The 14,375-nt window shown below is 42.6% G+C and overlaps 1 protein-coding gene across 5 annotated transcripts in view; it reads right to left on the bottom strand.

The window, feature by feature from the left end:
- The window catches only part of fmn2 (formin 2), a 53,642-nt gene extending 41,881 nt beyond the window's left edge, over positions 1-11,761 (bottom strand). For 3 of the 5 annotated variants that reach the window (XM_023949328.1, XM_023949326.1, XM_023949327.1), the window contains exons 1-2: positions 10,119-11,754; positions 7,160-7,401 (exon numbers count right to left, since the gene is read on the bottom strand). In XM_023949328.1, the coding sequence (XP_023805096.1) occupies positions 7,160-7,401; positions 10,119-11,518 (1,642 nt within the window). In that variant the 5' untranslated portion in view covers positions 11,519-11,754. Of the gene's footprint in view, positions 1-7,159; positions 7,402-10,118 lie in introns of all 5 variants that reach the window. The other 2 variants (XM_023949330.1, XM_023949329.1) reach the window with 2 other exon arrangements.
- Between the last annotated feature and the right edge of the window lie 2,614 nt (positions 11,762-14,375).

The following is a 14,375-nucleotide window of genomic DNA, read 5'->3' as shown; positions in this document are numbered from 1 at the left end:
CTTGTTCGCAGCAGGGGGTCCTGGTTTGATGGTGGAGGAGGGTGAGAGGGATTCGGTGGCAGTGTGTTTGTGATGTTTTGTATTTCTGGTGCTTTGTTTGTGTGTGTTGATATTGTGGGTGGTACTTCTTCTTTTAGGTTTGCATTTGTGTTTTGGATCTCTTAGGGGATCCAAACAGGGGTAGTGTGGAGGTGAACAGGGGCTCCAAAATATTTTCTATGATCTTTTCACTATGCACTAAAGGGGTTCTAGTATATTTTCTATGTTCTTTTTTATCATGCATTTAATGGACATATCCATGTAGAGTATATTGTATTTCAGAAAGCAAGATTAAACTACCCTGACTTTAACCCTGAACTCTGGCTGAGGTCCGCCTGAACTTGCTTAGTCTGGGTATGTCTGTTCCAAAAGACCGGATATGAGTTTGCGTAATTACGCTCGACTTGGTTACCCTGGGTTAACGCGCATGCACGGCCAGTACATAAAGGCATTCTTAATGGAGCGCCGATATGCCGAGTCAACATGGAAACGGGTAGAGAAAAAAAGAGAGCGCTATACTCCAGTGAGACTGAGGCGGAGATTTTAATTACGGCATATGAAGAGTATACTCCCATCAAAAAATTCATACGGCAGCAGCAGCAAAAGAAAGACTTTCTGCTTGAAGAAAAATAACGGACAGAGTAAACGCATGAGTTTCTGATCTTATTTCCAATTACATTGTTGTATATATATACACAACTTGTGAAATTTAAATGAAGTGATTCAATTGGTAACAAGTGAGTTAAATTTATTCAACCTAATTTCATATGTCTATCCAACTCAGTTGATTATAGAACTCAAATTTACATATTTATCTTCCTAAATATCATATTACTCCAATTCAATTAAATGTTTTTCCATATTAATTTATTGTACTTCATGAACTCTCATATGTCTAAGTTAGAGGCTGCAGATTTACTCATTTTTATAAAATAAAAATAAATGATAGTGTGATTTTACAATTACAATTATACAATGCCTTTACTTATTACTACTCTGACTGTCATTTCAGTTAACATACCATATTGATGCACTAGGGGTGCTAAATAAACGCATCATCTTCTCCCTGCCTCTCACTCATGGTTCAGAAAGAATTAAACCTAACAGGGTAAAATAACTCGGCAAAACACAGTAAAACAGCTACAATTAAACATATTTAGACAAAAACCCACACTTGTACCCAAATCCGTCCAGACAGGCAAAAGGGAATGGTATCCCACAATTCCTCGTGCTGCCGATCTAACAACAGCATCACAGTTACACCTACTTAATTGAATTAATTTGAATGAAAGTAAAATAAATGTCTGATAACTATGTGTTATTTTAAAGTTGACTGAACTAAAAAAAAGTATTTATCTTAACTGAAGTAAATAATTTAAGTTTATCTATAAAACATCCATACGTGCTCTTATCACCCTCTCATGGTGGAAAAAGTATTATCTGAGAATTTATTAGTAGAACCAACACAATTAAATAGTGGAAACCCGTTCCACCCAATTTTTTTTGTTGAATTTGCATGTTTTTATTGTGTTGTCCCAACACAAATCCTTTCAGTTAGACCTACACAATTTATTTGAGTTGAATATGCATTTCTTTGTTGTGTTGTCTCGACACAATTTTGGTCAGTCAGATCTACACTATTTTTTTGAGTAGAATTTGCATTAATTTGTTGTGTTGTCCTAACACAAATCATTTCAGTTAGAGCTACACAATTAAATAGTGGAAACTCGTTCCACCCAATCTTTTTGGGTTGAATTTGCATTTTTTCTTTGAGTTGTCCCAACACAAATAATTTCAGTTAGACTGACCTTTTTTTTTAGTAGAATTCATTTTTTTGTTGTGTACACAATTTCTAATAAGCTGATACTATTAAAATGTTTTGCACCTACATGACTGTTATTTCAATAATTTCATTGTTGAACTTACAAATCTGATAAACAATTTTTTACATTAAGAAGCCAAAATAAATATTCAAAAATGCAAAGGACACACTATTACATTGCACATTTATTTAAGGCGCGTATTTAATGCTTCATATCTTCCTGTTATCTTCTTATTGACACAGGTTAATAGAACACAAAAACGTCCAACTTTTGTTGTGATTTTTTTTTTTTTTTTTTTGTTTTTCTTTGTCACAAAAATGTGTTTTATTTGATGATAAATACTGTGAAATTTTTCAGTCAGTGCACGTGGTAACATCGGCTGGGAGACAGACCACTAAAGGCCTGTTCACACCGGGACGAATTTCGCCGGCGATTTTCGCCGACGTTTAACGCCTCGTGACTAAACAAAGGGCAGCAATGAGAGTGTGCACACCAACGCGAAAAAACGCCACGCGGCAAAGCGTCAAAAAAAAAAAAGGCCTCGGGTTCGTTTTTTTTTTTCGACGCGTCGCGTCGAAATCTATTCGACCAATGAGAATGCCGCTTTTGCACACGTGTCTGGAGCTTCTGAAGTTACAGTAAAACACAACTTGGGGGCGCTCAAACACAAAACTGCCTTGCTGAGCACACATACCAGCGAAGAAGATAGACGCCAAGTAGCGTCTACACTGCCGCAAAGAAATAATGACGGACATTCTAAAATATCCCCTTACCAAGTACCAGTTGGAGCTACTGATGCTTGAAATATTCATGTTTTCTTTGTATTATTCTGACAAGCGCGTAAATACTTGCTCTCTTCTTCTGAGTGAAAAGCGACTTTAAGAATCGTAAAGTTGCGCAGCGCCACCTTGTGTACAGGAGTATTTCTGTTTACATTAAGCGCCATCTAATGTCAGGGAATGAAATTGCATGTTCGCTCGGCTCACCGTCAGCGAAAATCGCCTGGGTGTGAACACAAAAAACGTGGCGAAAAACGCTGGCGAATAACGCCTGGCGAATATTCGTCCCGGTGTGTACGGGCCTTAACTCTGGTGTGCATGTGGAAAGGTCGTAGAAGGATTAATTAAATCTGTGCATTATTTTTTCATTCGTTTTTCAACTTAAAATCAAAAACAAATCATTTGTTGATTTTCCCATCTATATATTAATTTGAAAACTGTAGCTAATGTTAACTGAAAGTTATGCATGCGCAAAAAGAACCCAATTGGGTTATTTCTGCAGGTTAAGATGGCAGCTCTACAAGGGAATACAGATTTATGTGCATTATAAATCAACAATTATTATTTACCCTTAAGGTCAAAATTTTTTGTAATTGCAGGTTCTTTTAAAAAAGCATATTTTTCCTGGCATGCTGCATAAGCCTGATTGGTTTGTAAAGGATGTCTTGGGGATTGTAAGAGGAGCCGTGATTCCTGCTTGAAGTGTCGGGCTGATGACCTGAAAACAACATCTATGAAGGATTGCATCAAACACGTGTACAACTACAAACGAGTGAATGTTCCATTGATTAAAACTGCAGTTTAAAATGTTCATATTAGACTTGCTTTACTTAGGAGTTTCTTGCCTCCTTGTTTACCATTTTGAGTTTTTAAGAGCTTTATTAACAAAGTTGGTGTTGAAATTTTCGAAGCTGTTTCCCTACTGGTGTGATTGTCTAATCCCCCCTGGTTGTCCCCACCTGCGATTCCCTCCCTCGTGTCTTAGATTGTCTGAGTCTTCCTTTTTCCTGTGCCAGTGTGTTGGTCTTATCCCGTGCAACAGCAAAAGCCTTTACCTGAGAATAAAAGCTCTAAACTCTGCATCTGAGTCCAGCCCTGAATTCTGTCCTGACAGTACACACTGGCCAGTATGGACCCAGCAGAGAACAGTCAACTCACAGCCATATTGTGAAGCTTGGAAGCCCACCTTTCCCAGCAGGAGGACTTCAAGATGGCTCTGGCATCCCTTATGGTAGAGCTCGCCACCCAAGTTCGGGAACTCCATCTGTGCCAACCCCGGACCTTCACCACACCGGAATTCTCCTCATCAGCTCCTCCTTCCACCATGCCTGCCAGGAGACTGGAGAATAAGAGCGCCCTGCCAGAACTTCACTCTGGGGAGCCAGGATTGTGTAAGGAATCTCTAACGGATTGCTCGATTCATTTTGAAAACTTGTCTTTGTGTCTGATAGAGCAAGGATTGCCTTTATGATCGCGCACCTGTCATGGAGGGCTCATGGGCATGGCAGAATGGGCTTGCAACTCTTGTCTTCTCTCTGCTCATCCCTCACTGCCTTCCAAGCTGCCCTACAGACCAAATTTGATCAGGAATCAACCAGCCGAGAGAAAGCGTGAGAACTCACCGATATAAGAGAAGGTGAAAAAACCGTGTGTGAATTCGCCATTCATTTCTGCCCCACACAGAGCATCACGCCCATAGAGGTAACTCACCACGGCAACCTCACAGTACTCATATAATGCTACATACACACTGCAGGGCTTAATGCTCAATTCCGATTTTTTTGAAAAAATCTGATTATTTTGAAAGGCCGTTCAGATTTCCAATTAAATCTGAACTTTTGTGATCTCCTGTGTGACCGTGAAATGACCCAGAATTGACCTGCAAGCGCAGAAGAGTACTCAACGGTGAATGACGTCACTCGTTGTTTGCGAAAGTAGCTAACGTTAACAATGGATGTCAACAACAGTGTTGTCAACAGCTGAGCTCTTTTTGCTTTAATAAATTTATTTACACGAAGGAGCCAGCACAATAATAATCTTCTCATTTTAAGAAGGCAATGGACCCAGTGTTGTGGAATGGGGATGTTTATGTGCTGCGGCCGCGTGCGTGTAAGAGAGACGAAAAGAGCCCGTGCAGCGAGGTAGAGAATGGGGGGGGGGGCAGTGGGGGCGCGCATTCATGTCGTGTGTTACGGAGGAAGGAGAATGGTAATAAAAAATGTTTTCCCCCAGAATGAATGCTATGGACTCTTTATGAACCCGTTATGGAGAATCCTGGAGAATCTAAGGGTCCGAACGGGGAAGTGAACCCGGAGAAAGATCCGCCTTCGATCCCGAGCGCTTCTGACCACGGTCGGAAAGGGAGAAAAAACAGTCATCGCGAGGAAGGTTCAACACCACGCTCGGTCATTTCGCTGGAAATATTTTCAAAAACCACCTGGTTGTGATAAGAGCCCCCGAGTTTGGCCTGAATAGAGCTGTCACCCCAAATATTAATCAAATCGGTGACCTCGCGTCCCTTCCACTGACTTGTCTCAGCAGCATCGTCCGCCGTGGTTGATGTTTTTGTTCTCGTTCCCACTTACTTCAATGTAGAATTATGAAGTTTGTAGCGTATCGATGACGTACGGGTCGGATTCATGTGGCCTGGCCGGTCAGACGGTGGTCGCATTTCAAAAGATCGGATCTGTGTCATTCAGACTGTCATGAAAAGATCAGATACAGGTCGCATAGGGGCAAAAAAATCAGAATTGGGTCATTTCAGCCTGCGGTGTGAATGTAGCCATAGACTCAGGCGCTGAGGACAATTTGATGGATTGGGAGCTGGCTAATAGATTTGTATGGAAAACACAACTTCTAGAAAAACCTATCCAGGTCAGCGCTCTTAATGAAAAAGAGCTGTTCACCATAACTTACATTTCTGAACCTCTCCAGCTATCTATAGATGAATACAGAGAAATCATGAACTTCTACTCATTCAGATGCCCCTTTAAGACTCTGGTCCTGGGTTACCCATGGTTGTGCAAATATAGCAAATATAGCCCCCAGGTTAACTAGAGTACCGGAAAGATTCTGGGATGGGACCAGAATTTGACAAACACCGTCATCACATCCCCATTTGGAAACAACCCAAGAGTAAAGTTATCCCCACAGCTGTTCAAAGCACAGTGAAATGGTTTAATCTTCGTCAATAAACAAAAAACCGACACAAAAGAAGATGTATTTGTTTATCAGATGTCAATCAAGCATAACAGTCCCAGGAAATACCAAGAATTTGATGTAATCAGCAGCGCATTTTCACAGACTGCGAAGACAAATTCTTAGTGAGCAGACGGTGAAGTTGAAGAGCAAGTTGAGGAAGGTGGTCAAACTTTGCAACAACCACCACCAAGGCAGAGATTCTTGTATCCGTAACGGAGATCTTTCAGCCCTCGCCCCCCACCATCTGGGGCCCACCTGTTCCCGAGAAGACCAAATAGTATGGGGAGGCAACAGACAATCAAGGCCAGTAACGGCGCAGACAAAGAAGCTCTGAGTATTCCGCCTCGAAAAATGATGCAGAGAAGTCTACATCAGAGACTGGAACCCCACCTCAGACCTCGCAACAGACGGACCGAACGATCTCTTTACAGCTTAGCGAACCCTTGGACTGGGAGTGGTATTGTTCTGAGGAGTGGCAACGGGTTCCTGAACGGTCCTGTGGTCCTCGATCGTCTGGTGTCGGTTGTGCACTTTTGGTCAAGGCCTTGTCACTTCCTGCCCTGGTGTGTTTCCCTACTGGTGTCATTGTCTAAGCCTCCTTGATTGTTTCCACCCATCATTCCCTCCCTAATATCTTAAATAGCCTGAGTCACCTTTTTCTCCCTGCCAGTGTGTTAGTCTTATCCCTTGCCACAGCAAAAGCAGTTATATGAGAATAACATGCTAGAGGGGGGGGGGTCGCACGCGGGGGAAAACAATGAACAGGTAGAGAGGCAGGGGAGGGGCTTAGACTCACCGCTTATGATTCCAGACCCAACAAGCTAACAGCTGTTTCCTAGTAAAAAATAGTTTTCATAAATAAAATTAATATACTCTATTGGGTTTACTGGATTTAAGGAAAAAAATAAAAATAGAAACGAGTCTGCATCAAAGTGACTTTGTTTCCATCATCTCCCTCATGTTTACTCTGTGTGTTTGACACCCAGAGTTAGACAGAAAAGTCTATTCAAGGTTGTGGGAAATGGAGAAAAGATCAAAGGAAACATCACGCTCATAAATAATTAAAATAAATACATAAATATCCTGACAGCATTTTGAATAAATACAAGTATTGCTAAATGGACTATCGCGATTAATCGGCAAAACAATTTTTTCTAACACCTCTAGTGTTGTGGCTCCCTGTGCTTTCATTTCGGTGGTAAACAGATCCAATTGGCTCTTTGGGTGGGAAAGGTTGCCGACCCCTGGACTAGAACAAGTGAGTCAGTGAATTGTAAGAGGTCAACTTACCCCAGCCCCAGCCTGCGGTATAGTCACCTGAAAAGATGTCCTGGAAGCTGCATACAGACGCCTGACTGCAGGAGGATCTCCTGGTGGCACAGATCGGCTGACTACCTCCTCCTCCGTAGCCCAGCAGATGCTCTCCAGAGCTGCCTCCTATTTCCTCTCCACTGTTCAGCCTCTTCTCCAGCTCCTCCGTCCAGTCAGCAGAGTGACTTAGAGGCCCAGCGAGGCTCCTGGAGCGCTGTCTTCGGTATTGGGGACCTTCAGCCGTCGTCCTGTGGGTTCAGCTGAACATGAGCTTTTTATCGGCTTTGCTCTTTGTTTACAGAAATCTTTACATCAGAATGAAATCTTTTCAATATTGTACCTCAATAAGATTGTGTTCATGTTTCAAAATAGAGACATTTAGAACCTTCTCTTAATTTTATGTACTTTAAAGCATGTGGTTAGTATCTACCTTCTTCAAGGCCCGGCGCAATTTAGAGACACAGCCCTAATCCCCCAGTCACACAAACACTCACAGAAACATTGAAACTCACACATGTGTTCACACTCTAACATTCACACACAATTCAATGCATTCACACTCTAACATTCACAGCATTGACTATATATGAGAACTAGACTCCCCCTTAACATTCCAAACAGGAATGATCTGCTGGATTCAAGAAGCCAAAATCCCATGGACTTCCATAGAGAAATAATATGCTATTACCCAGTCATATTTAGCAGAATAACCATTCTTGCTCTGATACATTTTAGCATGATCTTGCGCATCCTAATATTTTTTTATTACATTTCTTTCTTTACACCATGGTCCAGGTGAATACTCAATTCTGACTGACTGCTGGGTGATTTACGACATCTGAAAAAAAAAGTTGTGGTCACATAGCCCGAATGTTCTATATCGCTGCTGTAACTACTTTAAACAAACATTTACTTCATCATCTGAACAAAAACAAGCGGTGAGAGGTAAATTTTGTCTCTGAAATGATGCTTTGTTTGACCTATCGTGACTATTAGCATATTGCTATACTTTACCGCTGCAGTCGAGGTCGGAGCTGGCTCAGCAGCGCGTTGTAATGACACCACAAATCCACACCACGTCAAATAGACCGCTTTATGCAAAAAGGTGATCTAAACCGAAAAATCCACACTAATAAAGTACTAAAAATTGATTGAATACTTATAAGTGACCATGGTATAAGCGGGATAATGCCCTTTGAAGTGTGCATTATCAGAAATTGGACTGATAATGCACGAAGAGAACTGAACCATCCACTTTGCGTTGGACAGCTCAGGCTTCCACGGCGTGCATTTCTGTTATAATATGTTTCGTCGGGCATTATCCCTTACTTATTGCAAGTTTTTCAGGTTATAAACTGGCCAATCAGATGCCTTAATAAAAGTATGTGTGGCCCACTGGGCCCCCCCTCGAACGTTCATAGCATTTGATTGACAGATTCCAGCTTTCACTGGAAGGGGTGTGGACTTCCAACAAGCTCAGTCCTAATTAGCGACAGTAGTTGCCATTGAACATTGATTCAGACAGACTTGGACCAATCACTGCATCTGAATGAATTGACTTCATTTCGTTGGAGCTGGAAGTAAGGCATTTTTGATGGGTGATGTCACACTCAGTCCAGTCTTATTCAGTTCATGAATCACACACATTCTCATACATACAGTACATTATCACATTGTCACTCACAGAGATTCCTACACACATACATTTGGACTGTAACATACAAACACATTCTTACACAATCTCTGGCACATGTTCAAACACACAATCACATTTACACACACAATTTCGCACACTTTCATACACTAGTATCAACACACCTTCCCACAAAAACTTGTACGAATGCATGTACTCATGCAAACACATACATACACACATACACATTTGCACACTAGCACTTCATAGGTGGTCGACCTCTGATCAGAAGATTGCAGGTTCAATTCTTGCCTTACCCGGCCATACGTCGAAGTGTCCTTGCCTATGCTGAAAATTTGGCGCCAGTCTTCGGCACCGGAGCCACCATTAGTGTGTGGATGTGTGTAAATGGGTGAATAGGACTGTGACTGTAAACTTCAAGGAAGGTAGGAAAGCACTATACAGGTAAACTGCATTTACATATTCACACACAAACTACCATACACGTTCAAAAACACCCTCACACATTAATTTGCACATTCACACACTGATGGAGATGGAGCTGCCATGCAAGAGTGTCCACCCTGTGACTATAAAGCTGTGAGGTCAAATACATACCAAAAAAAATGGAACCCAATGCCACTCATTGGATTGGGGGTGTTAAACCACCATATGGTGTTAATTATCTTGCCCAAGGACAGATGAAGAGCAGAAGTTGACTACTTTACAGCTTAAGATCTCCTAATGTCACAGGAGCGGAGAATTCTTTGGAAGCTTTATATAAGGGAAGCTGGGTGGGGTCTGTCAGTGGCCAGTTGTTAACATCCAGATTTGTCTGGATGTTTGACCTCAGCTGCGACAGGCTTTTAGCATTGTGCTTCATAAATTCAAAAGAAAGGAAGGTTCCCACACCCCATCCATAGACCCCCTGCAGTTTACCTGCTAACCAAACATTGGTTGCTGTCTGTCTGAGTTGGAAGTACTGTCAGGATTCCATGTTTTACTTTTTCACAGCTTTAACACAATTGTATCCCCTCACCTCCCCTCACCTTGTATCCCCTCACCTATGAAGGATAAGGGAACACATCCTTTGTTCATTTCTGTCATGTTTCTAATATCATAAATATTCTGTCACAGAATAAGAAAGGAACTGCATTTTCAATAAAATGTTTGCACTTTAAAATTCAAATAAATGAATGACTGGACCTTTTTTCCAATTTACGGATCTGCTGAGCTAAATTACAACAACCTAATATAATTACAAGTGCAGTGTGGACTTTGGAGCTGTGAGGATATTGTGTTGGTATGAAAAAAAGAGGGGACAAGAGGTACCTGTGCAGGTGATGGTGAGCTCTGCGGGGGAACAGGGGGCTGTGCGAGGGTGACAGACCTGGGGAGCTGAGCTGCCTCGTGGTGGTCTTGATGTAGGAGGGAAATATCTGCGGATAAGGTTTCACCACATGGATTGGAGAGTGAGTGGACCTGAGGATGCTTTTAGCTGATTTGGGGCTCTGTTGAGGAGCAGTTGTGTACTGCTGCTCAGATATGGGGGAGTCCGCGTGGACAGCTGTGGGCTGTATGGGTTCAGAGCTGATGCTGGGACCATCCTTCAGGAACTTGGCACTGGTCGTAGAGGCCAGTTGACCACCCTCTTCCTTGAACACGGAGGTAGAGTTTACTCCGCCCAATGGTTCAGGACTTCTACTGCTGTCCACAGAAGGGGGGCTAATGTCTGCCTCCACATCTGGCTCCTCCTGGAGAGTTTCATGTCTCGCTTTTTGTTCACCTTCTGTACTCCCACACAGATCATCTGGGAGGCTGTTGGGAAAGGTTGCCATGGTGAAGGGGGTGACTGGGGTAACCATGGAGATGTCTGTGAGACTGGCATCTGTCATCTTATTGTCGCCCCCCTCAGCTAGCAGGTGTGGCTCTGTGGGTGGGTCTGAGTTTCTGAGCTCAGTTCCTGCCTCCAGGAATGACAGGGCATCAGAGCCCAGCTCCAACTCAATGTTCAAGTCAAGCACCTCCAGTGAAGTTGGCTGCATGTTCCACTGCTCCTTCCTCCCCTCACCTGTCCCTAAGCTCCCTCCTGGTGTCTCCACCACGGACTGGGAACCCCCATGCTGCTGATGCTGCAGCCTGATGGCAAGCTGGATGTCTGAGAGCAAGTCCTCATGCTCTGCAGCAGAGTGGAAGCTGTATATGTCGGTGTCAGAGCCCGAACTGCCCCCTTTGGGACCCCCCTCCTCGATGGGAGAGGTGACTGCCTCCTGCAGCATTTCTCGCCTGGCTCCATCCCCCCTCCCAGGATCTTGTTTTTTCTTGCTCTCAGACAGCGCAGTGTCAGTGTCTGACTGTTCCAGCTCGTCAGCAGACAGCTCAGGCGTCTTAGTGTCTTCATCATGCTGAGAGTCCAAAACGTTCTCCTTTGACCCCCCCACTGAGGAGGACGGGTTCGCTTTTCCCCTCAGGTCCGCTTTCCTTTTCCGAATGGAAAACACGGAGGACTTGGATTCAGAATTGTTTTTCCTTTTACCTAGTCCAGTGCCATGAATGGCCCCCCCTCCGCCCATGCTGCCTGCTCCTTTTCCTCCATGCTTTCTGTGGAATTTCTTCCCCCCCTTCTTGGTCACCTCCCCTCCTCCTTCTCTCCAACCTTCATCCAATGACGGGTAGCTTCCGTTACCTGATGCCGCTGCAGCCTTCCTCTGCTTTGCCTCCTGGTTGCCCATGTAGGCTGACAGCTGCCGCTTTAGCTGCTCAAATCATGCCTGGGGCGCTCGTCTTGTCTGGGTGTCTTAGAGGGTGATGGCTGTGGTTGGTGTGGCTGTGGCGCTGTGGGCTGAGACTCCTGATGGAGTAGGACCTTCTGTTTGTTTTTCAGGATCTGCTGTGCGACAGTCTTCCTTGCTGTCTTCCAGTGACGAAGGCAGTGATGATGATGCACCATCCCCCCTCCTACCCTCCCCCAAAACCCTCCATCTGCTAAAAGGGGTGACGCAGGCACTGTGCGCACACTGGTCCTCTGAAAGGGGGCAGATTAGAAGTAGCTGAGAGGTTGCCAGCATCTCAGCTGCAGCTGTGGGGGGCAGAGCCAGCACAACCTCTTCTTTGTTGGAGTTGAAAGCCTGTCTGTTGCAAATCATGCACCATGCTGACCACATTTCCCACAATCCCCAGATTCTTTGCCTACATTTCCCATGATCCTCAAAACAGGTTGCTCTGTTTTTTTCTGCATGAATACAGAGGTTCACATGTTTGCTTTCATTGCTCTTAAGCACATTTGCACTTTGATCTTGAGCCCCACCCAAACGAAAGCCATCACTCACTCACAAATTTTTAAGTGGTGGAGCTTCACTAAAATTCACAACTAAATCAGAGTTTCACACTTCATCTTTCACACAATTTCAGAAACTTAAAATTCTCACTTTTTATTACATTTAAATTTTATTTTTTACTATCAAAACACTTCACAGCCTTAGACCAATAATAATGAGTCCTACAAGTTGAGGAAGTTTTCTTTTTGCAAACACAATTCAACTTACTAACTTACTCAATGCATTTTGAAGTATATTTAAAATACATTTTAAAATTATGTTTTGAAGGGCTTGTGCCATTGATTTTGAGCTTTTTTGTGTATTATAATGTTAATTCCTCACAAAAAGAAACCCCACAGCAGTATTTTGAATTATCCTCTTAAAACCTGTGCTTTGAGCACCAGTCCCTGTACACTGTCAGAAAAAAGGGTACGGTTGGGGTCTGTTTGTGAACACTTAGGGTACAAATGGTGAATTTGTACCCTCAGTGAGTCATAGTTACACCTTAGGGTACTCATATGTACCATTTAAGGATAAAAAAGGGGATGTTTCCAACTGTTTGGACCATTTATTCCACATACAACGGTACAATCACTTGTGTGACAAAAGTGGTAATTCAAAGTGTATGAAACGTCACCCAAAATCATTTAATGAGTTGTTGGTTATTTGGAAAAGATGCACAAAATAACCAAATATATTTAAGAGCCCACACATCTTTAATGACTAGTTCTGAACAGTACACAAGCACATTATATTGTATTGATTATGCAGAGCATCAAGATAATAACTCTTAAACATGAATTAGTGTGAGCCTGTATTTCTTTTAACTTATATAAGAGCTGTTTTAAGATTCGCTTTTAATTTAGAGCAAAAGCACAATGTAGACAAAATTATTTGACGTTTATTTAACCTTATATGGTGTACCTTAACTTGGCCTAAGTTCAAGAACGCATCTTCACAGCAGGCATTCTTTAAATTCATGTCGTCGTGCGCGCAAAGAATAAGAGAAGATTGTGAACGACGGTTATTCGACATCATGGCTGTCTCACTTCAGACATTGTCGACGGAGGATCTTCTTGAAAAACTAGAAGAAGCTGGAATACATGTCACTGAAGACGAAGCACAGAAATTCAGAGGTAAGTTTAGTTTTAAGTACTGTGAAAATCATCTGAAACGTTAGCTAACACTAGACCTGTGAAAACGTTACCTGTGGGGCGTGAGGGACACTTTTCTTCGAAAACACTGACCTGACGAAACCAATCCATTCTTATTACATTTTAACGTTTATTGTTATTATTATAATTACAATTATTTATCCAGAAATTAAGATAGCTTTTCGCATAACTTATACTCTTTCGCATAACTTATAGGTTAACGTACTCAGACGCTGACAAAACAGAAGTGAAGCGGTCATAGAATCTGTTCAAACATGTCGAGTTTTGTGCTAATCAGCTTTTACCACATATTTATGAATTCATTTTTATATAATTTTCTTACTAAGTTGCGCTAACGTAATTACGTGTTGAAGAACTTTTATATTACTTCTACATTATCTTATAATTAGATGTGGATTTTGCTTAAATATGTATGCTCATTATAGGCCTGTGTTTTAGGTCACTGAGTTTACCTTGCAGCTAGGAGGCACATGCAGCTTTGAAACCTGACGGAGCACACAGAATGAAGCAAGCTGGCCTTGAGGACCGGCTGGAGAATGATGCTATTCATAAGAAGGTTGCCTGACTTTTGTAAACCTATGTATCAAGAAAATAACTCCCTTCTTCTGTGAGAATTCCGGAGAGCCACCCCCCTCACGTTTCACACAAGATCTGTGGGAAGACGCATCCTTCAGACGTACCAGAGGAACGGGAGGGGCCGAAGCGAAGAGCATTAAGAACCCTGCGTGAGAAGCCCACCTTGTCCTTCCTTCCGCCCCTGGATGCCGCAGCGGTCAGACATGCGTCTTTTCCATGCAGCTGTGAATCTATAGGAGGACCCAGAGCTCTGTATTATTATTGTTGTTGATTGACTAGTTAATGGAATTATTGCTTGGCTGTAATAAATACCAACTCAGAGACAACGTTGGTTTTGAAAATCCGTTTATTCCGATCTCTCTGATTTTTGAACACGCACTGTAGGTTCGGGAGGATTTATTTACCTACAGTGTTCACTCTGGGGCGAGCGAACTCCTGTCCTGTTTTATTTTAACGACTCTCCCAGTCAGTCTGGAATTATATAATTTACGAATTTCATGATTTATATCAGTTTTATTTTG

Source organism: Oryzias latipes, chromosome 19, assembly GCF_002234675.1.
Source record: "Oryzias latipes chromosome 19, ASM223467v1".
In the NCBI taxonomy this organism is placed as follows: Eukaryota; Metazoa; Chordata; class Actinopteri; order Beloniformes; family Adrianichthyidae; genus Oryzias; species Oryzias latipes.
Note: the sequence above shows the minus strand (reverse complement) of the source record. Positions and strands in the feature narration are given on the sequence as shown.